General features: G+C 45.0%; 1 protein-coding gene across 1 annotated transcript; it reads left to right on the forward strand.

The window, feature by feature from the left end:
• The first annotated feature begins 313 nt into the window (after nucleotides 1-313).
• Nucleotides 314-27787, forward strand: gnb1l (guanine nucleotide binding protein (G protein), beta polypeptide 1-like). Its single transcript, XM_084176519.1, has 7 exons — nucleotides 314-398; nucleotides 12695-12858; nucleotides 13120-13245; nucleotides 14241-14403; nucleotides 16588-16680; nucleotides 20598-20813; nucleotides 26712-27787. The coding sequence occupies exons 2-7, from the start codon at nucleotides 12749-12751 to the stop codon at nucleotides 26994-26996; spliced, it is 993 nt and encodes a 330-aa protein (XP_084032645.1). The 5' UTR covers nucleotides 314-398; nucleotides 12695-12748; the 3' UTR covers nucleotides 26997-27787.
• The last annotated feature ends 51 nt before the right edge of the window (nucleotides 27788-27838 follow it).

Below are 27838 nucleotides of genomic sequence, written 5' to 3' on the forward strand. Positions count from 1 at the left end.
ATTTAATAAATGTGAAATTTGTATTATCCTTAGGCTATTTATATAGTCCTACACTCAGATTCAGAGTTGTTAGGTTGTGCCATTAAAGGATTGTAAACACAGCACACATCTGATGTACTATATAATTAATCATATTCTGTTATGTTATATTCTCATGATAATGTCTCTTTAGTATTGTATTTACTATAGGCGAATCTTTTGAAATTCAAATGGTTTCTTTTACACTGCTAGAGAAACGGGCACTCAGTTGGCGCTGGTCCAGCCAAAACTCAATGGTCTAGCCAGTCAGTGCATGAACTGCAAAAAGAAATGCAGGCACTGGTAAGGACGACTGAAAAGAAGGGTCCTTCAAGTTCAACTGCCGCTTGTTTTGCTCTGCTTCCCCACGCTTTATTAAGGTACCTTCCCCTCTGACACCTTTCAAATTACATGCACATTGACAATGTATCGTTTTTCCTATTGTTAGTATCACTGATATTTGGACTCACGTTAAAGAGCTAGTGCTGTGTTTTGTTTGCAAATGTTGCTAGCCTGTGGATTTAGCTAGCTAATAAGCACACTGCCTTGGAAAGCCTGTGTTAGCTACGCTAACGTTAGCTGGGAAAGAAGCTTCTAGCTAGTAGTTAAATATTAATTTCTTAAACGTTGACAATACATACAATTATAGTGTAGATTGTAGTGTAACTGCATCTGTATAGGTAAGGAAAAATAGCTTGCGTTGTTGACAGCTCTGTCAATCTAGTTAGCGAACTGTTAGTTATTAATCCCTGCTAGATTCCTGCTTCCTGTTCAACACCAAAGTTAGTAGCAGATTATCAAGGAAGACTAGTGTCACACAGTTTGTTATACACACTTTAAACATGTCATGAGAATGTGTGATACAAGAGTGCAGATGAGCACAGTGATTAAATTGAGAGCCAAATAAGTTATTGTCTAACTAGCTAGTCGATGTTATTGATGTCTTGGAGAGGGCACATGACGTAGTTAGCCAGAGGAGTACAGCAGTGGTGTAGGCTGGTGATGAATAGCAGCCAATCCTCTTGTCCCTCTATCCTGAAGTGTGCAGGTAAACCCCTAGAGGAGGGAATTGGTGATAATACAAACAGATAAGACAGAGGTACCTGTTGGCCTAAGTCAGGACGATGCAGTGACAAAGTGCTCCATCAGTGCCTGCCTGATTGAGGCTTGGATGGTATTAGAGTCCCTTATCTTCCATGGCCCCAGTTCAGCAGTCACGCCATTGACGGGAACAATGCCTCCTCTTCCCCCCCACTGCAGCCGTGAATGACAGTGGGCGTGGGCGCACTTGTCTGACTTTACCCCCTATCAAGGCTAGCTGGCCTGGGGTGTTATATTATACCAGTCCAGATACCCTCACCACCAGCCGCTCAGTCACACAATGAAAGGGCTTGTGTCCCTTCCACTTCCTATGCTTTTTAATTAACTGGAGTTTTATAATGGACCCAGGTCTCCATTCAGCTCGTTGGTTTCCTCCTCGGGAGAATCTGAAATTATTGGCAGGGATGTGGGGAGGGTCTCGGAAGAAAGGCTGACTAATGGTTAAAGAGTCAATGCAGCCAGGCCCCCAGTGAAGTGGAAGTGCCCACGGAGGAACAGCGAGAAAGGGGGGAAACGCAAAATAAGACTTCCGAGGCGCATATTGAAGATGTTGGAAGAACTGTCCACGTTTACTTTTCGTCAGCCAACAAGATAAGTAAGCCTAACGAACAGCAAAAGCACTGGCCTATGTCAATCTACTGTCCCCTATAGTACAAAAGTTGACCTATTCTATTGTGCGGGAAAATTAAATATTCCAAACATAGTAGGGCTGTCCCCGACTAAAAAAAATCTTGGCAGACCGAGAGTTGTCCTGTTCTTTCGACCAATCGATTGGTCGAAATGTTGAAACTTATTTTCCATATATAGACAGACACACCCTATGTGTTTGAATAAAATCAACTACATATGCACTGAGCTTGTCTGATGCTTTAAACACACTGTTTTATTAAATAATTAGGGCAATTGACTAAAGAAAGAGCCCGATGGTCACACTGTGTTTAAAAAAAAAATGACAGCAAGTGCCTGTGTGACTGGCACACGTTGTCTCGCTCTCCTCCCTACTGCAGTGAAAAGGCACCACAGCACAGCAAGTGTTTATTGTGCTGTCCGTGCTGAAGCTGCAACATCATTACATCCATTTAGGTTCTTACTTGTTTCTGACTGAAAATGTATTTTAGGAAAAACATCCCCTATTCCCTCAATCCTTGCTCTCTTTACGTGAAACATGTAAGCATCACATGCATGTGACCAATAGGGCCTGACCTATAGCATATCATAATCACATCAATAAAGTTGTAAAACAAACTCTGAACACAGTAACACGTGACAGTAAAATAGATGTGGAGGACATGAAAAACAAACGCGAAAAGGGCTAATGTTTACTGGTTGCTCAGGAGAGAAAGATGAAGTCATATCTGTGGTAGACATTTGACTTAGTTGTTGAAACTACTGGAGATCAAGAAAAAGGAGGGTATAGGAGCAAGCGTTGCGTGATTATTATGTGTGCCAAACAGTTGCTGTTAGATTACAATATTATAATTTTTTCTGACCATTTGGAACAGTGTAAACAACACTAAATAAATAAGTGTACCAAAGAGTCTGTTCTAATGGGGGAAAAAATATATCTAAAGCCTTTATTACAGCAAAAAAACTGTTGCATGCATTCGTGCATTGCGGTTTATTTCTTGTTTAGGCTAATTATTCAAAGTTCCCTTTGTTATTTAATTTAAAACTAAAATGCTAGATTGCATTTCAAAGCATGAATGTCTTGTATGCTTTGTGATGGAATGAATGATTGATTGATACACTAGGCTATATATTGAAATATAGGCCTAAGTAAGTTACGGTATTAAGACCAAACAGGATGTGCTCTTAGGCCTACAGCTCGATGGTGGTTATACAAGGCTACTATTCAAAGCCTACTAATGATAACGACATTACTTATTATAATGATGATCATAATAGTAATAATAATGAGAAGGAGATCAAGAAAAAGGAGGGTATAGGAGCGAGAGCTGCATGTATACTATGTGACAAACAGGTGCTGTTACATTACAATATCATTTTTCTGCCTCTTTGGAACAGTGTAAACACTAAATTATAAGTAATACCAGTCTGTTCTAACGAAAAAAAAAAGTATAAAGCCTTTATTACAGCATAGCAAAGATTAAAAACAGATGAATCTGTGAAATTGCTTTATCTGACATTTTGCCTTTGCATGAGGCTTGGTGCTCACGGAATCAGTAAGGTATTAAACACTCAAACAGGCATCAGCAAGATCTGTCTTATTTCTGTAGATAAATATGGATGATTTATAAAGCCAGGCACATTTAACAGTAAGGCTATTGATTATAGACCTAATTAAGTTGGTTTCCCCTCACCTCAATTTTCTTAGACAATTAGGCTAAGGCAAGAGCTGTTTCCTGGTCTCTGCTGCTGCTGCCTCCACCGCATTGTTCTCAATCCCAATATGCTGGTTATCTTTGCTATTTTGCCAATTCTATGGCGTACTGAAGATTTGTTTCAGAACCGCAGACAGCGACCGTATCCAACGTGGGATAAAGCACATTTGTTATAAAATAATAGATTTATTAGTGTTGCTCCATTATTTGTACATAATATTAAAGCGGATTAATGTGCTTAATTTTGAGAAATTATTTGTCCACTTAGTTGTGATACAAACCTTATCAAAACGTATAGGCCTATGGGCTAGTCTACATGAGGTGTGTGACTATGATTAGAAAAAGTCGCAAAAAAAAGGCATGTGCTGTTTCTTGCCTTACAAGCTGGCGATCATTCACAAGTGATAATATATAATTCACAAGTGATACGCTAATATTGTCACCCATCAGACTATTCTTGATTTAATCTTGTCTTTACATATACTAAATAATATACACTACCAGTCAAAAGTTTGGACACACCTACTCATTCAATGTTTTACATTGTAGAATAATAGTGAAGACATCAAAACTATGAAATAACACATATGGAATCATGTAGAAACCAAAACAGTGTTAAACAAATCAAAATATATTTTATATTTGAGATTCTTCAAATAGCCACCCTTTGTCTTGATGACAGCTTTGCACACTCTTGGCATTCTCTCAACCAGCTTCATGAGGTAGTCACATGGAATGCATTTCAATTAACAGGTGTGCCTTCTTAAAAGTTAATTTGTGGAATTTATTTTCTTCTTAAGGTGTTTGAACCAATCAGTTGTGGTGTGACAAGGTGGGGGGGTATACAGAAGATAGACCTATTTGGTAAAAGACCAAGTCCATATTATGGCAAGAACAGCTCAAATAAGCAAAGAGAAACGACAGTCCATCATTACTTTAAGACATGAAGGTCAGTCAATACTGAACATTTCAAGAACTTTGAACGTTTCTTCAAGTGCAGTTGCAAAAACCATCAAGCGCTATGATGAAACTAGCTCTCATGAGGACCGCCACAGGAATGGAAGACCCAGTTACCTCTGCTGCAGAGGATAAGTTCATTAGAGTTACCAGCCTCAGAAATAGCAGCCCAAATAAATGCTTCACAGAGTTCAAGTCACAGACACATCTCAACATCAACTGTTCAGAGGGGACTGTGTGAATCAGGCCTTCATAGTCGAATTGCTGCCAAGAAACACGAGCAATGGACATTAGGCCGGTGGAAATTTGTCCTTTGGTCTGGAGTCCAAATTGGAGTCCAAATCAACGCAATTGAGATGGTTTAGGATGAGTTGGACCGCAGAATGAATGAAAAGCAGCCAACAAGTGCTCAGCATATGTGGGAACTCCTTCAAGACTGTTGGAAAGCATTCCAGGTGAAGCTGGTTGAGAGAATGCCAAGAGTGTGCAAAGCTGTCATCAAGGCAAATGGTGGCTATTTGAAACTTGTTTGGTTTCTACATGATTCCATGTGTTATTTCATAGTTTTGATGTCTTCACTATTATTATACAATGTAAAAAATAGTAAAAATAAAGAAAAACCCTTGAATGAGTAGCCAAACTTTTGACTGGTACTGTATGTGTGAAATTTGTTTTGACTTAGAATGGACCATTATCATGCACCTCTTGAAACAGGGGCAGGGGGAAAAAATACATGTAGTCTATGCACTTAAATAGCGAATGGAGAATGCTTTTCCCGTGGTTCATTTTCAATCCAGCCAGGTAGGCTATACTCCTGTTGTAAATATAAGCAATGTGCTTAATATTAGGAAAGTTGAGAAATAAATATAGTAGGCCTAGAAAGCTGATGGGATCCTCCTCTTTTTAATAGAGGCCATGTTTTCTCACGCAGTTGCATAGCCTATAGAAATGTTGCGCAAGATGAGCTCATGGGCTCATGAAGTGTTTGATTAGATTTTCGATTACATTTGCATTGATGTCAGAGTGATTAAAGGGACAATAGCGTGCTGAGTACCAGGCAGTTAGCACGTTAGTCCTCCTGTAGCTCAGTTGGTAGAGCATGGAGCTTGCAAAGCCAGGGTTGTTGGTTCGATTCCCACGGGGGGCCAGTATGAAAAATGTATGCACTCACTAACTGTAAGTCGCTCTGGATAAGAGCGTCTGCTAAATGACATAAATGTAAATGTTTAGTAGGCTACTAATGACCATCAGCAGCATCAGAGCTTGGAGAAGCCTAGTTACCGTGACTAAACGGTAATGTGGAATTTGACTGTGGTCATGACTTGTGACTGCCGGTGTGGTGGTAATACGGTCACCGTAACAGCCCTAGATGTGGGGAGGGTCTCGGAAGAAAGGCTGACTAATGGTTAAAGAGTCAATGCAGCCAGGCCCCCAGTGAAGTGGAAGTGCCCACGGAGGAACAGCGAGAAAGGGGGGAAACGCAAGATAAGACTGTTCCGATATAGAACAATGACTAATAGCTGAGTTACGTTCTCACTAAAGGAGGGATTTCTTACTTGCCATGGAACCTACCGTAGTGTGTTTAGCCAAGTAGGTCAAAGCTGTAGTATAATATATTGTAGTTAATTAAAATGACCTGTACAAGCAGGCTATTCAGAATGCGTGTGTGTGAATGCTCTTCAAGGGGGTTGTCATTTTCATCATGCATATCAAGGCTCATATTTGATCATTATAATCAGACCATGGGACCATGGCCCTGTTCTCTCTACATAATGGGTTTTGTGAGACTGGGTAGTATATTTTCCATAACAGCCTCCCTGTGATCTGTATGTCCCGCTCGTATTTATGAATGGCATAATATGATGGGCAGCTCAGGTGGGTAACTGCCTCTCACATGATAGCTAGCTACCAACTCCAAAGAGCCAGGGAAGGAAGGAATGTGGTCTGGACAGCCCCTATTCCCCCCCCACTTCATATAAACAGCAAGCTCTGCAAAGCAGGGGACACAGGTAGTGGCTGCGTTTGATCTGAAGGTCGCCAGCCCCTTGCCGGTGTTGAGCGATACCTGGCTGGAGGAGCTGGCTCTTATTTAATAACATGAAGGGGAAGCGGACTCTCTCATAATTAGGCCTAATTACCCCGCAGGTGTTGACAGATGGGCCAAGAAGAGACACACTGCCTTTATCCACAGACTTAGAGTCAGATTACCAGAGCTGTCTTATCTGTTACAGGGCCAGTAGGAGCCTCACTCTTCCCCTGGCCTGGCTCTTTCCACTGGGGCAGGCAGACAGGCAGGCAGCTCTGGTCCGGAGGAGCTCAGGTTTATTAATCAGTCAATGTGATTTATTATTCCCTTCCTCCCCGTACCACAAATTTAATTAACCGTTCTGTAATTTCTTGTGGGACACAGCAGCAGGTAGGCTATATGACAAATTCCCTGACTGACCCACTGGTTTTATGGTTATCTGTTGGTTCAATCATTTTTGAAAGGTAGGGTATTTAGTTTTATTAAAACTTGGGGTGGATGAACTGCTGAGTTCTAAGACCTGTGTTTTGACCAACAGTGATGTTCCTCCACAATAGCGTGCAGCCTATTAGCCTAGTGTCCTATTTGCCTTTTATAGACCTATTACTAGTACTATCCATTCCTCCACACAAAAGGCGAGCATGCGAGGCGTGTGTGTGATATATTTTAGAATGCATTGTTTTGAATTATAATGACCCAACCGAAGCCAGACGGGCGGGTTGTCCGCTTTGACGCCTTGCTCAATTAGAATCTGTCTCTATTTTTGCGTTTTATCGCTGGCGCTGTAGTCACACATAAAAATGTTGTCATTGTTAACTTTTTTTCAAGCTCATTTGAATTGAAAGAGGTAGCTAAGGGTTAAGGCTGTAACATACATGCTAAATTACATCAATGCATCCACTTATGGAAACACAACATTGCTATAAGCAAAGATGGAGAAATGGACTATCCTGCTAGCATACAGGCACTGCTCTGGCTGTCCCCTCCTTTCCACCCGCCTCGCTCTGCTTGCTCCACCCACCTGCTTCGATTGAGTTTATCGCTTGAGGACAGTATTTATTGTCTTGATTTTACATCAGTTTTCATACAACATTTGGACTAGAATACCAACTGCAGCTTTGTTTGCCTGGTTGCCGCCTCAGGTTAGCGTGAAACAATTGAAGAGCCTCTCTGAATGCGTTTGAGTGACACCCTGTCACTGGACTGTTTATTTGTCTACTGCGCTGCCTCCCACATGTTTGTATTGGGGTTTTTGGTTGACTTGCTAACTACCAACCACCACAACAGTTCCATTGTTGGGGCAATCACAGGCAGTGGCTCTGGAAATGCTGACGCCACTAAACAGAGGATGAGGACAGTGGACTGAGGAAGTAGTGGCGTGGTAGAAGTGGTTGTTTCTGTTTCCACCACCACCATTCTATGGAGAGAGATGCAGGCTGGGTGGTGGGTGGGCCAACCTACTTTTCAGTGACATTTTCCCAACTGCAGTAGTTTCCTTGTCAATCACCCAATCACACCCCCATGCACAGCCAGTGTGTTTGATTGACATGCAGGCGGTTGGTCAGGGGAGGAATGTTCTGAGGCCCAGGCAGTCAGTGTTTGTACAACGAAAGCAAAGTGTGGTTCCTGACTAGTGGAGCCTCAGCCCAGCTCCAAGAGCATTAGTACAGTAAGGGAAGGGTACCTTAATCCACCTGTTATCAGGGTGAGCCTCGCTGTCACATTCAGAAATGGCAACAGAAACAGCACGGCTCTGAGCTCTAGCTATGGAATGTAGCCTGGCCTTCCCACCCATCCGTTCACAACAACCTCAGGCTTCACTAATAGATCTTCACAAACTTCTACAGTTGACATTTTGTTTAATTTCTTCATACCCCAATGTAGGTTACTACACTGAGTGTACAAAACATTAGGGACCCCCCCCCCCCCCGGGAAACTGTTGAGCGTGAAAAACCCAGCAGCGTTGCATTTCTTGACACACTGAAACCGGTGTGCTTGGCACCTACTACCATACCCTGTTCAAAGGCACTTAAATCTTTTGTCTTGGCCATTCACCCTCTGAATGGCACACATACACAATCCATGTCTCAATTTTCTCAAGGCTTAAAAATCCTTCTTTAACCTGTCTCCTCTCCTTCATCTACACTGATTTGAAGTGGATTTAACAAGTGACATCAATAAGCTTTCACCTGGTCAGTCTAGGCAATGGAAAGAGCAGGTATTCCTAATGTTTTGTACAGTCAGTGCTTTAGATTATTAGGTAGTTGAGGTAGTTTGTGGTAAACCTATAATATGCATACGATGTAGGCCTATGTCTCTGGTTAGACTAGTCATTTATGATGATGCAGTGACCGATTCCAGAAGCTTTAGGGGATCCTCTTTCTCTCTGCTTGAGCGGTCAGACCCTGGGTGATAGTGTGATAGTGGTGGCTGGCTGGCTGAAGTGGTAATGGGATAGTGGTGGGGTGTGGGACTGGGGATGACTGTGGTCTTTGTGAAGGTTCAAGTTAGACGGTGGTGCAGGTGCCCTCTTCTTAATTAGGGAGGCTGTGCAGAGGTCTGTCTCTCTCAGCTTCACAGATTAACATGGAAAATGTAACCACTAACCTTCTGAAATGAGCTTCTCCAAAATACCTGTGGCTCCAGTTTCAGCGTGTGCTGATGTGGAGGGCAAGGGTTAGCCTATAGGAGTAGCGGTGGGAGTGATTATAAACTAAGGGTTAGCCTATAGGAGTAGGGTGGGAGTGATTATAAACCAAGGGTTAGCCTATAGGAGTAGGGTGGGAGTGATTATAAACCAAGGTTTAGCCTATAGGAGTAGGGTGGGAGTGATTATAAACCAAGGGTTGGCCTATAGGAGTAGGGTGGGAGTGATTTATAAACCAAGGGTTAGCCTATAGGAGTAGGGTGGGAGTGATTATAAACCAAGGGTTAGCCTATAGGAGTAGGGTGGGAGTGATTATAAAATAAGATTGCCCGCCGAGAAAGGAGTAACACAAGTCTTGAAATGAAATAGGCCGATTCTCACGTTTCTTATGTAGCGATTTCAGTGCCAAAAGAAATTGTATTTGAATTCCATAAGATTTACTTTGTATTAAGATATTGAACTTGAATTTAATGTTTTTCATTTGTAATGCAATTGAATCATTGAATTCATAAACTTGACTTGTATTTCATGATTTTAAACTGAATTGAATGAATTGCATTCAGCTTTAAAATTCTATTTCAATTTAATTGAATATTCAAATGTTCAATATATTTAGTCATTTTTTTTAGCAGACGCTCTTATCCAGAGCGACTTACAGTTAGTGAGTGCATACATAATTTTTTTATTTTTCATACTGGCCCCCCGTGGGAATCGATCCCACAACCCTGGCGTTGCAAACGCCATGCTCTACCAACTGAGCTACATCCCTGCCGGCCATTCTCTAGTGGCACAGCTAGCACTGTGATGCAGTGCCTTAGACCACTGCGCCACTCGGGAGGTTATATATGAATATATATGGTAGATATTGCATTCATTGTCCGTGTATCAAGTTTACAAACTATAATTTTCAAGTTTATCAAAGTTTCATATATTCAACTTCACAGATGCTTTCAAATTCACTTCTCTAAATTCAGATTTCAAAACCAGAGACAACACCCTGGTACTTTGCCAGCCAAGAAAGATACAGAATCAAACGCTCTCTGTGGTCAACAGTAGCTTCTGGCGGTTTCTGAAGCCAATGTGGCATGTTGAATTTATTTTCTTCCTATGAATTTGGCTCTTAAGGTTTTTTTGTGTCTCATTGTCAACATATCGGTGTGATTTGACATCGAAACATAATTTCCTCTTTACATTTTTGGTCGGCTGGATTTCCCAAGCAGCCCTACCTACAGTTAACATAAAAGCCTGTGTGCTTCTGCTGCCTTTTGAGAATCGTATGTTGATCAAAACTCGAGTGAAAATCCTGAATCTCTGTGTTTACAGTAATTAAGCTGTCATGTGGTGTGATTTAGGATGTATTGAGTAAGATCAGCTTTTATCATGTTGGCCTAGAAGGACGAGGAATAAATATCTCATCCACTTCTTCACCTAATGCCCACAGGCCTTATTTGTATAGTGGAGAGAGAGACTGTGTGTCTATTAGATGTGCTCAAATGATTGCCATAAAGGAATATACAGTGGGGAAAATTTTTATTTAGTCAGCCACCAATTGTGCAAGTTCTCCCACTTAAAAAGATGAGAGAGGCCTGTAATTTTCACCATAGGTACACATCAACTATGACCGACAAAATGAGAAAAAACAATCCAGAAAATCACATTGTAGGATTTTTAATGAATTTATTTGCAAATTATGGTGGAAAATAAGTATTTGTTCAATAACAAAAGTTTCTCAATACTTTGTTATATACCCTTTGTTGGCAATGACACAGGTCAAACATTTTCTGTAAGTCTTCACAAGGTTTTCACACACTGTTGCTGGTATTTTGGCCCATTCCTCCATGCAGATCTCCACTAGAGCAGTGATGTATTGGGGCTGTCGCTGGGCAACACGGATTTTCAACTCCCTCCAAAGATTTTCTATGGGGTTGAGATCTGGAGACTGGCTAGGCCACTCCAGGACCTTGAAATGCTTCTTACGAAGCCACTCCTTCGTTGCCCGGGCGGTGTGTTTGGGATCATTGTCATGCTGAAAGACCCAGCCACGTTTCATCTTCAATGCCCTTGCTGATGGATGGAGGTTTTCACTCAAAATCTCACGATACATGGCCCCATTCATTCTTTCCTTTACACGGATCAGTCGTCCTGGTCCCTTTGCAGAAAAACAGCCCCAAAGCATGATGTTTCCACCCCCATGCTTCACAGTAGGTATGGTGTTCTTTGGATGCAACTCAGCATTCTTTGTCCTCCAAACACGACGAGTTGAGTTTTTACCAAAAAGTTATATTTTGGTTTCATCTGACCATATGACATTCTCCCAATCCTCTTCTGGATCATCCAAATGCACTCTCGCAAACTTCAAACGGGCCTGGACATGTACTGGCTTAAGCAGGGGGACACGTCTGGCACTGCAGGATTTGAGTCCCTGGCGGCGTAGTGTGTTACTGATGGTAGGCTTTGTTACTTTGGTCCCAGCTCTCTGCAGGTCATTTACTAGGTCCCCCCGTGTGGTTCTGGGATTTTTGCTCACTGTTCTTGTGATCATTTTGACCCCACGGGGTGAGATCTTGCGTGGAGCCCCAGATCGAGGGAGATTATCAGTGGTCTTGTATGTCTTCCATTTCCTAATAATTGCTCCCACAGTTGATTTCTTCAAACCAAGCTGCTTACCTATTGCATATTCAGTCTTCCCAGCCTGGTGCAGGTCTACAATTTTGTTTCTGGTGTCTTTTGACAGCTCTTTGGTCTTGGCCATAGTGGAGTTTGGAGTGTGACTGTTTGAAGTTGTGGACAGGTATATTTTATACTGATAACAAGTTCAAACAGGTGCCATTAATACAGGTAACGAGTGGAGGACAGAGGAGCCTCTTAAAGAAGAAGTTACAGGTCTGTGAGAGCCAGAAATCTTGCTTGTTTGTAGGTGACCAAATACTTATTTTCCACCATAATTTGCAAATAAATTAATAACAAATCCTACAATGTGATTTTCTGGAATTTTTTTTCTCAATTTGTCTGTCATAGTTGACGTGTACCTATGATGAAAATTACAGGCCTCTCTCATCTTTTTAAGCGGGAGAACTTGCACAATTGGTGGCTGACTAAATACTTTTTTTCCCCACTGTAGCTGGGATGTAAGAAATATAGTCCTCTCCTCTGACACGGTCAAAAATAGTTTTTATAGCAACAAATTAAGATGGATGCAAAGGCTTGTTTTAAGCACATTATCATTATCCCTTTAACTTGCACAAATTCCTTCGACAAGATTAAATCTAATCAGCTCTGTCTGGAGAGTAGTCTTCATTAATCCTCTTTTGTAAATGGCGAGGTCTTTCTCAATCACAGCTGACACCGTTGACATCGGCCCAGGCTTGCGTGTTAGCCAAACTCCATCTCACTATCGATTTGGATCTGCACTGATTGGAATAATTCACGTGAATGAAGTGAAAATTACACCCTCATTCCTTTCACTTATTATCAACCCCCTCAATTCCATTGTAATCAGAACATGATTTACCCAACTCACTTCAAACAACCGCCAATGTTTGGTTGACCTCTCTCCTTTAAACACTGTTCAGTTGTGACTGAGTGATCTTACTTGTGTTCCAGTGGGTGAGATGACTGTGGTGGTGACCTCCAGAGTTTCAAAAGAGTGACCCAGTGATGGCTCGTCCTGCCCCTGCTCCCCTGTACACCCTGAGGGGGGCTGGATCCCCCCTCAATGCCCTGCACTTCAGCTGCTGTGAAGGGGACCCTCCCCTGCTCTTTTCTGGGTAAGGGATCACGCCCTATCTCCATAGAACAGCTGAGCTGCATTAGTAGCCAGACACGCAGTGTTTGGCTTTTTAAAACATGTCCTTGTGAATGGTTGGGTATATGATTGTTGTTTTTGAAAACATCTCATACATAACAACATGCTTTAGTTACATGCAGATTAATCTTTATGAAGTAAGAATGATAAGGACTTGTAACTTGTTAGCCATTATTGATAATAATAGTAGGCCTAATGGCTTGAATGGTGTGTTGTTGTGTAGCTCCGGCCAGGGGTCAGTCCATGTGTGGAACCTGACCACCAGGAGAGCTGAGAGAGTTTTAGAAGGTCATTCTGGAGCCTCTGTCATCTGGCTCAACACTCTCCACTCCAAAGACACTCTCATCAGGTAATAACTAACTACCTTACTGACAGTACCAGGCCTCAACTGATCTTCAGTTTTTACTCACAATGCACATTGTTTAGCTGTATGAAATTAGCCACAAATTAACTTTTAACAAGGCACACCTGTTAATTGAAATGCATTCCAGGTGACTACCTCATGAATCTGGTTGAGAGAATGCCAAGAGTGTGCAAAGCTGTCATCAAGGCAAAGGGTGGCTACTTTGAAGAATCTAAAATCTAAAATATATTTTGATTTGTTTAACACTTTTTTGGTTACTACACGATTCCATATGTGTTATTTCATAGTGTTGATGTCTTCACTATTATTCTACAATGTAGAAAATATTAAAAATAAAGAAAAACCCTTGAATGAGTAGGTGTGTCCAAACTTTTGACTGGTACTGTTTGGACCATTGGTTTTCTTAGAGGATTATCTACACAATTAACATGTTATTTTACCCATTGTTCAAAATATGTGTTTTTGATTGGACACCCTATAACAGGGATCATCAATTAATTTAGATTCAGCCACGGGACATTTGTTTTTCTTGAGCGGATGGTCGGGGGGGCCGAAGCATAATTACAAATAATTTGTAGACTGCAAATTAACCGCAAGAAGCCCAAACAGACTAAAACATAATCATTTCAAACCTTATATGCGAAATATTTGTATGCGATCACGTGTGTTTCTCTATTATGCGTGGGAATACATGGGAACAGATTTCTTAAATAAAAATCACTTGGAGCTGATTTCCTGGTGTTTCGAAAGTATTTTATGTCCAACAATGCTCAAACTTTGGGGGCCAAATAAAACCACCCGTGGGAAGAATTCGGCCTGCAGGCCGCCAGTTGGGGAACCCTGCCCTATAACTTCTCTAACTTTGCATATGGACTAATTTGTAGCCTCACTGCAGGTGCCGCGTTAGCTGCACTCTCTTCTGTAATATGCTAGTGTGTGATTATCATCTGTGATATGTCTGTCTGTGTACTGTCGGCCAGTCAGGGGCGGGACATGCGTGTGTGCCTGTGGGACCTGGCTGAGGGGCGCAGTGATGTCACGGACACCCTGTGGACAGGCAGTGTGGGGTTCTGTCGCTGTTCCCTGCTAGAGACTGGCCCTGGGAGATGGCTACTGGCCCACCCTGGAGAAGCCATGGAGGAGGTGAGAGAGGGAGAGGGGAGGGGGTGAGAGAGGGAGAGGGGAGGGGGTGAGAGAGGGAGAGGGTAGGAGGTGAGTGGGGAGGGGTTGAGAGAGATAGGGGATTGGGTGACGGGATAGGGTAAGAGGGGATGTGGGGAGTGAGAGAGGGATGGGGAGAGAGAGGGATGGGGAGGGGAGGGGGTGAGAGATGGCGAGAGGAGGGGGGAGGGGGGGAGAGAGGGGGGATGGGGTGAGAGAGCGAGAGAGAAAATAACAATTAGAATTTGTGGAAGGGCTGTATATTGTGTAACTTCCATCTCTTAAGCCTCTCTGATAGAAACTTGTGAGTAGGTGTAGGTTTAGTGTGCATCAGCCAGACGAATGATTACACATTTCACCTTCCCCCCGCTTTAATGTGAGTGTTTGTTAGTGTGTGCAACAGGCAGCTTTTCAGGCACCTTTATTGCCTTCAGATTCCTGTTACTCACCCTGCTCTGATGAAGCCTCACATGAAAGAGACAAACGTACCGCCGCTAACTCCAGCCTATAGAGACAGGCATGGCGAGGCAACGGGGCGCCTGCGAGACCAGCACCCTCAGTAATGCCATTGTGACGGCACTCATGCACGCACACACGCACACAAACCCTCTCTCTTATCACTCTGTCCCGCTCTCCTGTCTCACCCCTGGCTGCCCCACAGTCATCCATGCCTTTCCCAGGGGATCCTAATCATAGGTCTAGACCCATGCCTCCACACACACAGCTACAAAGCATGGCACACTGGCGTAGATCTGAGCCAGAGGCGGAGGGAGGGAAGGAGTTGCACCATCAATTTGGGAGGTAGGTTTAATGTTTACCCATCGCTACCTCTTTGCCATCGGATTGCTTCCATTGCAAAAGCATTCATTAAAAGAGTGGGTGTTTTATTTATGGGCATCAGTGTGTGTGCACCTGAGGCACAGCGAGTGAAGCAGCTACTTAAAGCCCTCTTTGTCTGGCTGGCAAGTTCTGGGTAAACATGAGGCACAGATGTGGCACCCCGATAAAATACAGATCACTCCCTTAAACGGGATGTTGAATCTGGTTGGTCCGTGTAACAGGATGTGTAAATCTGATTGGTCCGTTAAACAGGATGTTTAATCTGAGCCTTAATGAGGATCTATCTCTCTGTTTCTGTATCAGTCAGAGAGACTGAGTAGTGTAGCCATAGGGGCTGCCTCTCTCATTAGATTGTGTATCTAGGTACAGAGACTGAGTAGCTATAGGGTCTCTCTCTCTCTCATGGGCTTTCATTAGACTGTGTATTTTATCAGTCAGTGCCAGTGTGTCTAGGTCAGGGAAACGACACTCGCGTCAGGAGGTCAGGCCTTATTGGGATGTATTATAGACTGCAGCGCTGCAGCTCCCCTCTCTCTCTCTCTCTCTCTCTCTCTCTCTCTCTCTCTCTCTCTCTCTCTCTGTCTCTCTTTCTCTCCCCCCCCGATTGATCAGTCTAATAGTAATAAGACGGCCATAAAGTGTAAAGCTGTTATGTCCCAGTCCCGTTGTGTTTCCTGTTGCTGCGCTGAAATGAGGGATTGAAGTTTGAACTTGATTTAAAAAATATATTTAAAAAAAAGTTTGCCTTGTCTCTGTTGTTCAGTATTTGTATTTATTAGGGATCCCCATTAGCTGCTGCCAAGGCTACTCTTCCTGGAGTCCAAACACATTTAAGGCACTTACATCACACATAAAACAAAAGATAAAACATTATTACACCACTACATACTGTATCTACAATACAAAATGTATAATACAACAATATTACAATGTACGTGTATGTAGAGTGCATGTGTGTGCGTATGCATGTGTCTGTACCTGTATCTCTTCACAGTCCCTGCTGTTCCATAAGGTGTATTTGTATCCGTTTTTTTGTTGGTTGGTTGCAAGACATATGGCTTTAGCTTATACATCTGTGATTGGGTGTTGTTAGTGTGTGACTGGGGTCTAGGGTGGATTGGAGTGGACACTGCTTGTTTATTTATTATTTTATTAACCTTTATTTAACTAGGCAAGTCAGTTAAGAACAAATTCTTATTTACAATGACGGCCATCTCTTGCCTGGGTGGGTTAGTTAGTTACTTAGTTTGAATGTAATAACCATGTACAAATTTAGAAATCTGCTTCTTATTCTGCCTGAGTGTTTGACTGTTCCTCTTCCTACAGGTGAAGATCATTGACCTGCCCAGCAAGAGCCCAGTCTGCTCCCTGATACCACAAGCCAAGCTGGGGATGGTTATGTGCATCAAGCTATGGCAGGCAAGGAGTATCCAATACACTGTCTTATTCTCCCAGAAGCAAGTCTAGGGCTGCGTCCCGAATGGCACCCTATCTCCCATATAGTGCACTAGTTTTGACCAGAGCCCCTATGTACTATAAAGGGAATAGGGTACCATTTGGGACACAGTCTAGCTTCCAGCTACCTGTATCTACGGTAAGCTAACAGTGCAGCATCACACTGCACTATAGAGTTCAGTCAGTTCACTTTACGACCATAAAAGAAAAGAAAAGGTGTAGTATTTTCCTTTCCTCTCGTCCTTCTCCTTAATGTTTCTATTTTTACTGGTTGTAAACGGATTGGCTGAGAGCGTTCGACAAGACGCATACATAAAAGATACATCAACAAATATGAGACTACTCTTGGCTTGGTGATTTATAGCTAGAACTTTTTTCCAGTGCCTTTCTCCATTCACGATGAGCGAGTCGAGTCCCAACACTGTAATTACAGTGTGTGCAAGAGCTGGGGTTCAACAGCCATATATCAGCCGTCTAACCGCCAGCCAGCTGCACATTGCATCTAAAGATCCTTTGCCCTCCTCTATTTTGTAAATACTGTCAAGAGTTTTATTCCCCCCCCCCCCCCCATTACAGAGACCTGTAATTATTTTCACGGTTAATTAATATTTTTTGCTTTGCAGTATTTATGATTTTCTGCTTATGCAAGACGTTTAATGAATTGCGGCCGGTTGGTTTGATGACAGAACAGGGGCGGTTTGGGAGTTGAGTGGCAACAGGAGTCAGAGCAGGCGATGCAGTGTGTATACTGTGTGTGTGTTGAACCAGGGCGGTTTGGGTGGCTATATGTGTCACCAGACATCAATGGTAATTGTCCTTTTGTTGCTTAATACTGTTTAGTTGTGTTCTTTACTATTTCCTTTTTATTTGATTTTGGAAGCCAATGCAGTTTCAGGGTTTACTGCCAGAAAACATGATTATTAAGTATGCAATGTCAATGGGAGGGATACTTTGCAGGCAGGCAGATCTGTTTGACACCAGGCCCAGGTTACATTAAATCATTCCAGTTTGATCCTTTCATCACCGGGCCAGAATAATCTGTAACCATCACAGAGCTACTCGAAAACGTACCCGCCAGGGGAGAGTTGAAAACAATGTGTGTGTGTGCGTACAAGTGTGAGAGTGTGTACTGTGTGCGTATGAGTGAGTGTGTGTGTCTACAGTTCTGTGAGTGACATTGAATGTGTGTGTCTACAGTACTGTGAGTATATGTGTGTGTCTACAGTACTGTGCATCTTTGTGTGTTACACGTCTCTGCGTGTGAATGTGTTAACCAAGTGCTGAGGGGTATAGGAGGCAGCCTGAATATATCGCCCACACATTCTGTCAATCAATCACAAGACGCTCACCTCCTTATCCACATGATCCCTGCTGGTGCAGCCCGCTGTTTCCTCAACCTCTGACACACACTGGGGGGAAGACAATGAGTCGGCTCCCCTCTCTTTCTCTCCTCTCCCTCCATCCTGCCTCTGAGAGTGAGAGCAAGGATCCTCCATCATGCTGACAGAGACCTGAGAACAGATTTATTGGCGGCCTTTAAACGCTTGACGCTGGACGTTTGGAAAGGTTTAAAATCATATTACGTAGCGCTTTCTTTTGGGTTTGCCCTCCCCTCTTGGGTTTTTGCTTTGCATTTTTTCCCCTCCCCAGGCCTCTCTAAAGTTAGCATGCGGAATGGGGTCTGGGTCTGGAAGGTAAACGAGCTAACGGAGCATTCTGATTGGCTAAGGCCGGCTAGCGGCAGGAGCGGAGGGAGAAAGTGCCTCCATATGTTGTGCGGAAGGGAGATGTGAGATGTGGGCTCGGGAGGTGGACATGATGTATGATGTGCAAGGCTTTTAACATGAACAGAGGCTGCCGGCGAGAAGGAAAGGTTCCTATACAGATATCCATCACTCTCAGCTCATCGCCCCAAAGCCATCATGTCATTGCGAAGTGGAGTAGAGCGGATGGATGGACGGGGATGGGATTGGTTCCGTATGTGCTGCTGTGGTGTGGTGCCCACCGTTCCTTTCCCCTGATCTGTCACATCACCGTGCCTCTCCCGCTCTCTCAAGTCTTCCCTCTCTCGCTTTCCCACAACTGGTTTGGGACATACTGTAGTCTGGGTCCTGTGAGTCCTGTGACTGATGATGATGAACAGGTTTAGTATGGTGTTCTGCGATGCATGACATACGGCAGATCGGTAGAGCATGTGTGACCTGCGTTGGTTATTAGAAGAGCACATGAAAAACCCCAAGACCACTTCTTCTGGTCAAGTCTGACCCTCTACTCAGTGAAGCAAAGCTTAGGAGCACAGAGAGGCTGGGTCTGTACAGAAGACTAGGCGGTAACTAGCGCTGCACCCCCTATGGCACCCTATATATATGTATATAGTGCACTGGTCAAAAGTAGTGCACTTTATAGGGAATAGGGTGCCAGTTGGATTGCACCCTAGGAGATGGGGTTGGATGGTGAACAACAGTTTTCATAGAGTACAGTACAACGGCCCCACTACTCTTCTCTCTGACTCTGGGTGCACCGTTCAACGTTCATCCATCTTGCCAACGGTGCTTTATAATGATGAATCTTTCCCTGAAGCATGAGCCCTACTCCAGCAGAGAGCCTTGTAGAGGGGCTGCGGAGGATATAATGAATTAGGTGTCTACCCAGGGTTCCCTGACCTCCGCCCTGTGACATCATCAATCAATGAGCTCCTACACTTAACGTGAAGTGCAAGGGCCGAGGGGCAGCAGGCGGTAACGCTTAGCAACCGACACAGCCCAGCCAGGAGGCAGGAGAACGCTGATTTTCAGTTGTTTTTATTTGTTTTCATAATCTCATAATATAGTTCGTTAGTGACGTGTTTATAAGGAATACACGGGTCTGTCTATAATTTGTTTTAAGGCTTGAAAAGAGAAATATACTGTTAAGTGAGAAGAGGACTTGAGGAGGAGGAGAAAAAGTGTCTTCGGTTCTCTTGGCTCCTTACACATATGGAAAGAATTTCTGTTGTCCTTCAGTCTTGCCTATGCAGGGCACACTATCGCTTGAGGCCAGATGGTATGCTCAGCCTCTAGATGGGACAAGTTTGTAGCTAAGGCTCAAAGACGAGTGGTAACAATACAGAGAAGAAGCATAGTTGCTTTCTAAATACTTTATGGTTATGGAGATATCCTCCCTCTAAACTGGTTGGGTTGCGATACCTGCCAGCATTCTATTTTTGTTTCCGCTTGACTTTTCCCCTGAAGACATAATGATAGGTAGTCGTATCCCTGATTTGCATACATCAGGTGGAGGTGGTTGTAAAGGGACGGGGCTTTCAGACTGAGGGGGCTGTGCCTTTACTTGCCGAGAGAGATAAATGGTGGGCCTGTGGTCAGGGGAGGAGAGAGGGAGGCGCCCTCCCCTTTCCTCCTTTCCTCCAGCTGTGAGGTGATAATATGAAGCCCTCTGCTTTTATCAGCTCACCTTTGTTTTCATCCACTAAACTGATTTAGGAGCCCACCGTATTCCTCCTCATAACGCCTCTCCTCTTCCCTGTCTCAGATCAATACCTGGGATCCTTCACAGGCAGCCAGTAAACACATAGTAAAAGGCTGTTGTCTGCATGTGCAGTAGAATAGGATATATAGAATACGTCTGTAAAACCTGTGTGTGTGTGTATTAGACAGTGCAGTGAGTCTATATGCATGTCTGCTCCTGCAGGGAGGGATACAGATGAGGAGTAAATTGACGAGCACTGTAATAGTAATAGTCTGCCTGCCAGGCCAGCAGGAGAGTAATGGTCCTCAGAGTCGCACAGCGTCAGTGTGCTCCCATACAGATAACCCCTGCTCTGTCTGCACAGCCCCCTGGCCTCTATGGTAACATATCCTCCTCTTCCCCCCCCCCCCTCTCAGCCAGACTCAAGCCCTGGCCCTCTCCTCCTGGCTGGTTATGAGGACGGCTCCCTGGTGCTATGGGACGTATCCCAGAGGTCCGTGCTGAGCAGTGCGGCCGCCCACCCTGAGCCCGTCATGTGTCTGGACTTTGACCCCGCCAGGCAGAGGGGCATCTCTGGCTCCTCAGAGAAGAGCCTCGCCTCCTGGATGCTTGATGGACAGCACAGACTCCAGGTCAGTGAGTGTGAGCCTTCTCTGCGGACTCCCTCCTAGACCTGGGTTCAAATACTATTTAAAATCTTCCAAAGACTTTGACGTTTGTTCTAGCCAGACTGGAGTGGCCAGGTGGGTGGGTTTTGCCCTTTTGGGACTTTTCTATTGTTTCCGTCGCAGCAGGTAAGCTCAATCAATCACAGATAGAGTATTTGAAAGGATTTTAAATAGTATTTGAACCCAGGTAGGTCTGTTCTCTCCAGACTCTCTCTGGCTCTCTTCTCTCTCTGGTAAAACATACAGCCCAGAGGAAGAGTCTCTGCAGGGCTCTGGGTCATAAATCAAACCGCTGGTTACACAGTGTCGGCAGGCCCAGGGCTGGGGTGTCACTCTAGAGGAGCAGATCGTCTGCCACACACACACACACACACACACACACACACACACACACACACACACACACACACACACACACACACACACACACATGCGTGCTCAGTCCTTCTCAGACCAGAACCATCCTGATGCTCTAGTCTAGCTGCTTTAGTGACTCTGAAAAAACAAACATCCCATCACTCTTCTGCCATATATTATCTTACGTAACAACCGAGCGCATCTGAGCTGCAACGCTTCATTTGACGCTATATTTTCTGTTGATTTCATGAGCGAAAGGAACGGCCCCATATTTCACGTGTACCCAATGAATCAGTGTAGAGGGGAACCTGAGACTTGATATACTACACTCCTGCACTGTGGAGGGGTATTATTCTTTCCAGGCCTTTTTACAAATGAACGCTTGAATTAGAAATATTTGTAAACCCTCTGTTTTTTTGCCCCAAACGCCTGCAATAACACTGGAAAGGGTTTGATTCAATATACTGAAAATAGGAGCCCTGGCTATTCGGTTTATTTTGCACAAGCACAAAATATTGATTTAATATGTAATTCTGGAGAATATTTTAAAAAGCGAGTGGGGGAAAGGATCCAACTGGGGCTTTTAAATTATCCTGAAGTGCAGCGCAGTGTGACGCCCAGACAGCCATCTCCACTTCTTCCCACAAAAGTATTTTTGTGCAGACGGCAGTATAGCGAGGCGGAGGGCTGGGGTATCTGCCTGCCGGATGGCTGCTCTTCTCTGCCCGATGTACGACCCGCGAGAGGTAATACAAATATAAAAACCTTGGAGGCTGTTAACCAAACAAAAAACATATCTGCAGTAAAGGAACAGTAGTTCACAGTGGGAGGCTACAATCAAGTCTGAGGAGCTGGAAGTGCCATAGGACCCCAGTCCACAAATCACCCCCACACCAACCATAGCAGTGACATCACCCCCACACCACCCAGAACATTGGAATCACCCCCACACCACCCAAAACAGTGGAATCACCCCCACACCACCCAGAGCATTGGAATCACCCCCACCCAGTGCAGTGGAATCACTTCCACCCATAGCAGTGGAATCACCCCCACACCAACCAGTGCAATGGAATCCCCCACACCACCTAAAGCAGTAGAATCCTCCCCACACCACCCAGAGCAATGGAATCCCCCCCACACCACTCAGAGCAGTGGAATCACCCCCACACCACCCAGAGCAGTGGAATCCCCCCCCCCGCCCACACACCACCCAGAGCAGTGGAATCCCCCCCCCCCCCCCCCCCCCCCCCACACACCACCCAGAGCAGTGGAATCCCCCCCACACACACACACACACACACACACACACACACACCACCCAGAGCAGTGTAATCCCCCCCCCCCCCCCCCCCCACACACACACACCACCCAGAGCAGTGGAATCCCCCCCCCCCACACACCACCCAGAGCAGTGGAATCCCCCCCCCCCCCCCCCCCCCCCCCCACACACCACCCAGAGCAGTGGAATCCCCCCCCCCCACACACACCACCCAGAGCAGTGGAATCCCCCCCCACACACCACCCAGAGCAGTGGAATCCCCCCCCCCCCCCCACACACCACCCAGAGCAGTGGAATCACCCCCACACCACACACACCACCCAGAGCAGTGGAATCACCCCCACACCACAGCCCAAGCTGGGGGAGGGAGGGAGTCAACTCTGAGGTGGAGGGGAAACTGAGTTTGACAGAACACAGTGGGGTCCTGGTGGTAGTTCTGCTCTCCTTAGTGGAGGTGAAGGCTGTGAAATGGGCTCAGATAAGGACAGATACACTCTGGAATGGAACTTAATTTATTACACATGGCTCCTAGAGGCTGTTATCTTCTGTTCAGATGAGCTTTGGTAACCTTGGTATCTTAACTTTTTTGTTAGTTACGTATTTGTGAGGATATCGTGCGTGTGTGTATTGAGCAGGGGAGAGTGCATAGATATGGATTTAGTCCCCAGCAGCCAAAGGTTGCTGCTCACTACTGACAGACACTGTGAGATGGGTTCCTCCAGTCAGATATAGATAGAGAGAGAAAGACTGAGGTAGAGAGAAGCGGGCATAGAGGGAGAGAGGCAGAGAGAGACCGAGGGAGATTAGCAGCGTAAATCAGGCATGGCTGACTCTGTGAGTGGCCAGGCCAGAGACACAATGACATGATGACAGCTCTCACAGGTGGAGCTCCACATCCCTCAATCACAGCCATCTCTAACCCCAGCCCCATCTCAACCTCCTGCCCTCGGCCCAGCGCCCGAATACCAAGCATCTCCGTGTCACCAACACATACCTGCATAGACTCTCCTGTGCTGACCTGGGTTCAAATACTATTTGAAATCATTTCACGTACTTTAGCTGTGGTGGGGTGAGCTTGTCTGTTGCAAATTTTACTGAACCCAATAGAGAAGTCCCAAAAGTGCATATCACGCCCGACTGGCACTTCAGGCAGGCTAAAGCAAACACTCAAAGTATTTCAAATAGCATTTGAACCCAGGTCTGCTCCTGTGTACCAGGAATTCTAGTGAGGCCTACATCTATCAGCTGACAGAGAGAATAGGTCAGGTCATTACAGACTGATGCCTAATCTAGGCTGGGGGTGATGGACTGATGGATGGATGACTTGGATCCCTTCTCTAACAGTTCCTCTGAGGCGTGGCCGAGCCGCCTGGTTTCAAGAGATATTCTATTAGTATTTTTTTTTAAGGTTTGGGAGGGCAGGTACAGGTGTAGCTCTTACCTGTCCGTCTGTCTGTCACGTCCATCTCCTTTCCTGTCTCTGAGACGGGGCCCCTGACACCGACACCCACAGTGTTATTCAGACCTGGGTGGGGTGTTAGAAATACCTGCCAGAATTCCGGAATGGAATGGACACAATCTGCTTGAGTGAGACTGATGATGGGGATGTTTCAATAGATCAGCGTGAAGCTCCGTGCCAAGAGCTGGTCCTCCTGAGCGATCTGCGCCGAGAAGCAAAGCAGACGCTCCTTTTGAACGTCCGTCCTATCTGTCCGCATTGCCAAGAACAGGATCTCAACGTGTGAGTTTTTATTGGACTAGACCCTGTAATCTGGGGAAATGAATGGCTTTTGGGAAAGCCCAGCTGTAGAACAGAGCAGAGCAGGAGGTAGCCTAGTTGTGACTGACTGCTGAGATTACTGGCATTTAGACAGCAGGCCTGGTGTGTCTGTAACCAAGCCAGGATGGAATGCTCAAACAGACAAATTATTTTCATGATGACGAGAATTTGATAGTAAGGAATGAGAGGAGTTTATTAATGACTGAGCTACACTCACTGGAAGAAGTGTCTGATGTAGCAGCCATTTTCTCAGCATCATGTTTCAGATTGGAGAAAGTGTAGAGAAAATAATTAGGCTTACAACCTAACAATGGATGGACAATTACTTACTTTTTTGACCAGCCATTTACGGCTTACAACTGACCCCTTCATTAAATAAATACATTTTCCTGACACAATCTATGGGAAGCAAAACAAACAAAAATAGACAGTTGAACCTATCATTATCAAGGCCTGTAATGACAACCAGATGGAGAGGGGTTCGGGCATACCAACTTCTTGAGGTAATAATGGGCTTCAAAATGATCCATCTTTCACCCCCCCCCCCCCTCCCCCATCCAGCCCCACTTTGTTGGTTTGTAGGTCTCTTACATGGGCTAGTCTAGTTCGGCTGACAATACGTTCGTTAGTATTAGCTTGATCTAAGTCTAGTAAGAACCCATATTAATCCTAAATTATTCTAGGTTTTTGTATGTCGGTTCGTTGGTTGCGTTTTGATCAATGGCATTCCTCCTCTGTAGTCTTTCTCCCGTTGCATTCCACTCTATCCACTAGGGTTGGGACTGGGAGTACCTGGCTTATATCTTCCACATGCAGTGCTGAACGCCTCTGATTTTCCCATCCGGAACAGGAGCACGCAGATAAATTCTTGGCTGTCACCTCCTGCACAAGGCCATTAGTCTCCAAGGACACAGCTTATGAAGTCAATTTTACGCTGTCCAGTTTGATTCCTGCTTCCATGTCCAGATGTGGATGTCCCATTCAAACACACCAGCGTTACGCTGCGCAGTCTTACGAAGAACTGGGTAGAGCACGTACGTTCCCCCTCGGAATGTCAGCGGCACTAGGCCCGTAGATAGTGATCTTGCTGCCATCCATTATAATGTGTCACAATGTTGCCCCTTACTGAGATAAATTCAGTCTCAGGGACACTGTAGATCAGAGAATGGGAGTGGAGGGTAATCTGGAGCAGGCAGCCTTTACAACTGTGTATTTATCGGTCTCTTCTCCTGTTGACCAGACCTTTCAATGCACATGTAATTCATCAGAGGTGCTTAAAGAAACACGGTTCTGCAAACAAGGATTTCAACGAGATGGTCTATCTCTCTTTCTTTATTTACTCCTCTCTTTCGCTCTCTCGGCTCTCCCTCTCTCTGTCTCGCTCCCTCTCTCTCTCGCTCTGTCTCTCTCGCTCTCGCTCCCTCTCTCTGTCTCTCTCGGCTCTCCCTCTCTCTGTCTCGCTCCCTCCCTCTCTCGCTCTGTCTCTCTCGCTCCCTCTCTCTGTCTCTCTCGGCTCTCCCTCTCTCTGTCTCGATCCCTCCCTCTCTCGCTCTGTCTCTCTCGGCTCTCCCTCTCTCTGTCTCTCTCGGCTCTCCCTCTCTCTGTCTCGCTCCCTCTCTCGCTCTCGCTCCCTCTCTCTGTCTCTCTCGGCTCTCCCTCTCTGTCTCGCTCCCTCTCTCTGTCTCGCTCCCTCTCTCTGTCTCGCTCCCTCTCTCTGTCTCGCGCTGTCTCTCTCGCTCTCGCTCGTAAAGAAGTGACAAAGGTATCTCAGCCCCATTGCTCTTACCATTGAAAACCTCCCAGCCTGTAACTCCAAACCAAATAGTCGAAATTGAGAGAGATTTGCTCTCCACTACTCATGTCGTAATGTTTTATGCCCGATGATTGAGTCCCTAGAGTTTCTTGGCCAGGTTCAACAACAATCCAGGCCTCCACTTGGACCTCAATCATCAAATCAGCTGATCATCTCTCTCTCCCTCCCTCCCACTCCCACTCCCTCTCTCTCTCTCTCTCTGTTGTTATTGGGCATGCTTCCCCACACGGGAATGATTAAGTAGCTTGGTGACCTAATTGGTGTTTGATCATTATTTTTCTCTCTCGGTTGGTTGCGCAATTCTTTTGAGTCTCGTTTTAGATCTTGTGTAACAAAATGATTACCTCAATTACTGTGACAAAAAGGCTATTTTTAAATATCCATGGGTTTCTGTTTTGCATGAACGTCTTGCGTATGTTACTTAGCAACTGAAAAGTCCTGACCAATTACCTTTAGCAGCCTACAATGTTATAACCAATTTGGAGTGCATTGCTGTGCTTTTCTTGTGTTGAACATTGTGTGCATGCTTGTGTTGGTGAATCAGGCTCTCTGAGAACAGTCTATGTATGGATTCTTATGGCCCCTTTTTGTTGCTTGCTCTCTCTGTGGTCTTTGCTGTTCAATCCTCAGCTCCAGCAACCCGTAGCCCTTGTGAATCCTGGCATCTCCCAGCTCTGTATCCGGGGGGACCGTAAGATCGTGGCGTCGGCCGGCTGGGACCACCGTGTCCGTGTGTTTGGCTGGAAGAAGCTCCGGTCCCTGGCTGTCCTCCAGCACCACACAGACATGGTGATCAGCCTGGCCTTCTCAGACCAGCAGGACCCAAGGAACAGGCTGCTGGCCGCGGGATCCAAAGACCAACGCATCAGCCTTTGGTCCATATACAACCAGGGCTCAGACTCGGACACTGGGTGAGCCACTGGGCCCTGTAGGTATGCTATGGGTGTGACCATGAATGCGTGTATCTCAGTGATTATACCAACTCTTCTACATTTCACGATGCATAAGCATTATGAACACTCCTTTTACTATCCCAGGTCTGTATCTGAATGTACTGACTAGAGCTGGACTATGTGGACTACTGGGCAGGAACTTCTGTCTCAGACTGTGAAGACATTTCCGACATAGCCAAGATGGATCAGGTCAGGATGAGATGTCTTTGTGCTTCCAAACAAAAGCTGTCAAGATGGCGGGTTAGTTCTGCTAACAATTCACTGAGACTTAATTTGAGGAATTTGTACACATTATTTTGTCAAATCCAACTGTTAAATAGTGTTTGCTTATCTGGTAGGAGATTTGCTTGAGCGGACTTGAATTTGAGGTATAAGTCGCACCTGAGCGACTGTGTAATCCTGTGTTGTTGATCTAGTTTAACATTGCCCTCTGCTTTGACCTACACTGCATCAGTCAAACAGGGTTAACCACAGAACTGGGACAGAAGAGACAAAGCTGTTTGTTAAGGAGGGTCACTAAACAATCGTCCCTCAACTAGAGAGGCTGTCTGTAGGGATATGGACTAAAGAGGTTAATTGTATTTTCAGTTTGGTCTTGAATGTATTTCTGTTTGTTTTTGTGAATATGATATGTTGCCCCTGTGCATTGTGGGAAGTAATGTGTCAAATTCAAACTTTGATTGGATACATTTACGGTTTGTGAATTACACCCCAAGTACACCGTATGTATGTAGTAAATGCTTTGCTTTTTTACTTTTTTATTTCCTGGTAGGCCTAATAAATATGTTTTTCTGTACATCCACC

The sequence above is a fragment of the Coregonus lavaretus genome (genome assembly GCF_964263955.1).
Source record: "Coregonus lavaretus genome assembly, chromosome: 14".
Taxonomy (NCBI): domain Eukaryota; kingdom Metazoa; phylum Chordata; class Actinopteri; order Salmoniformes; family Salmonidae; genus Coregonus; species Coregonus lavaretus.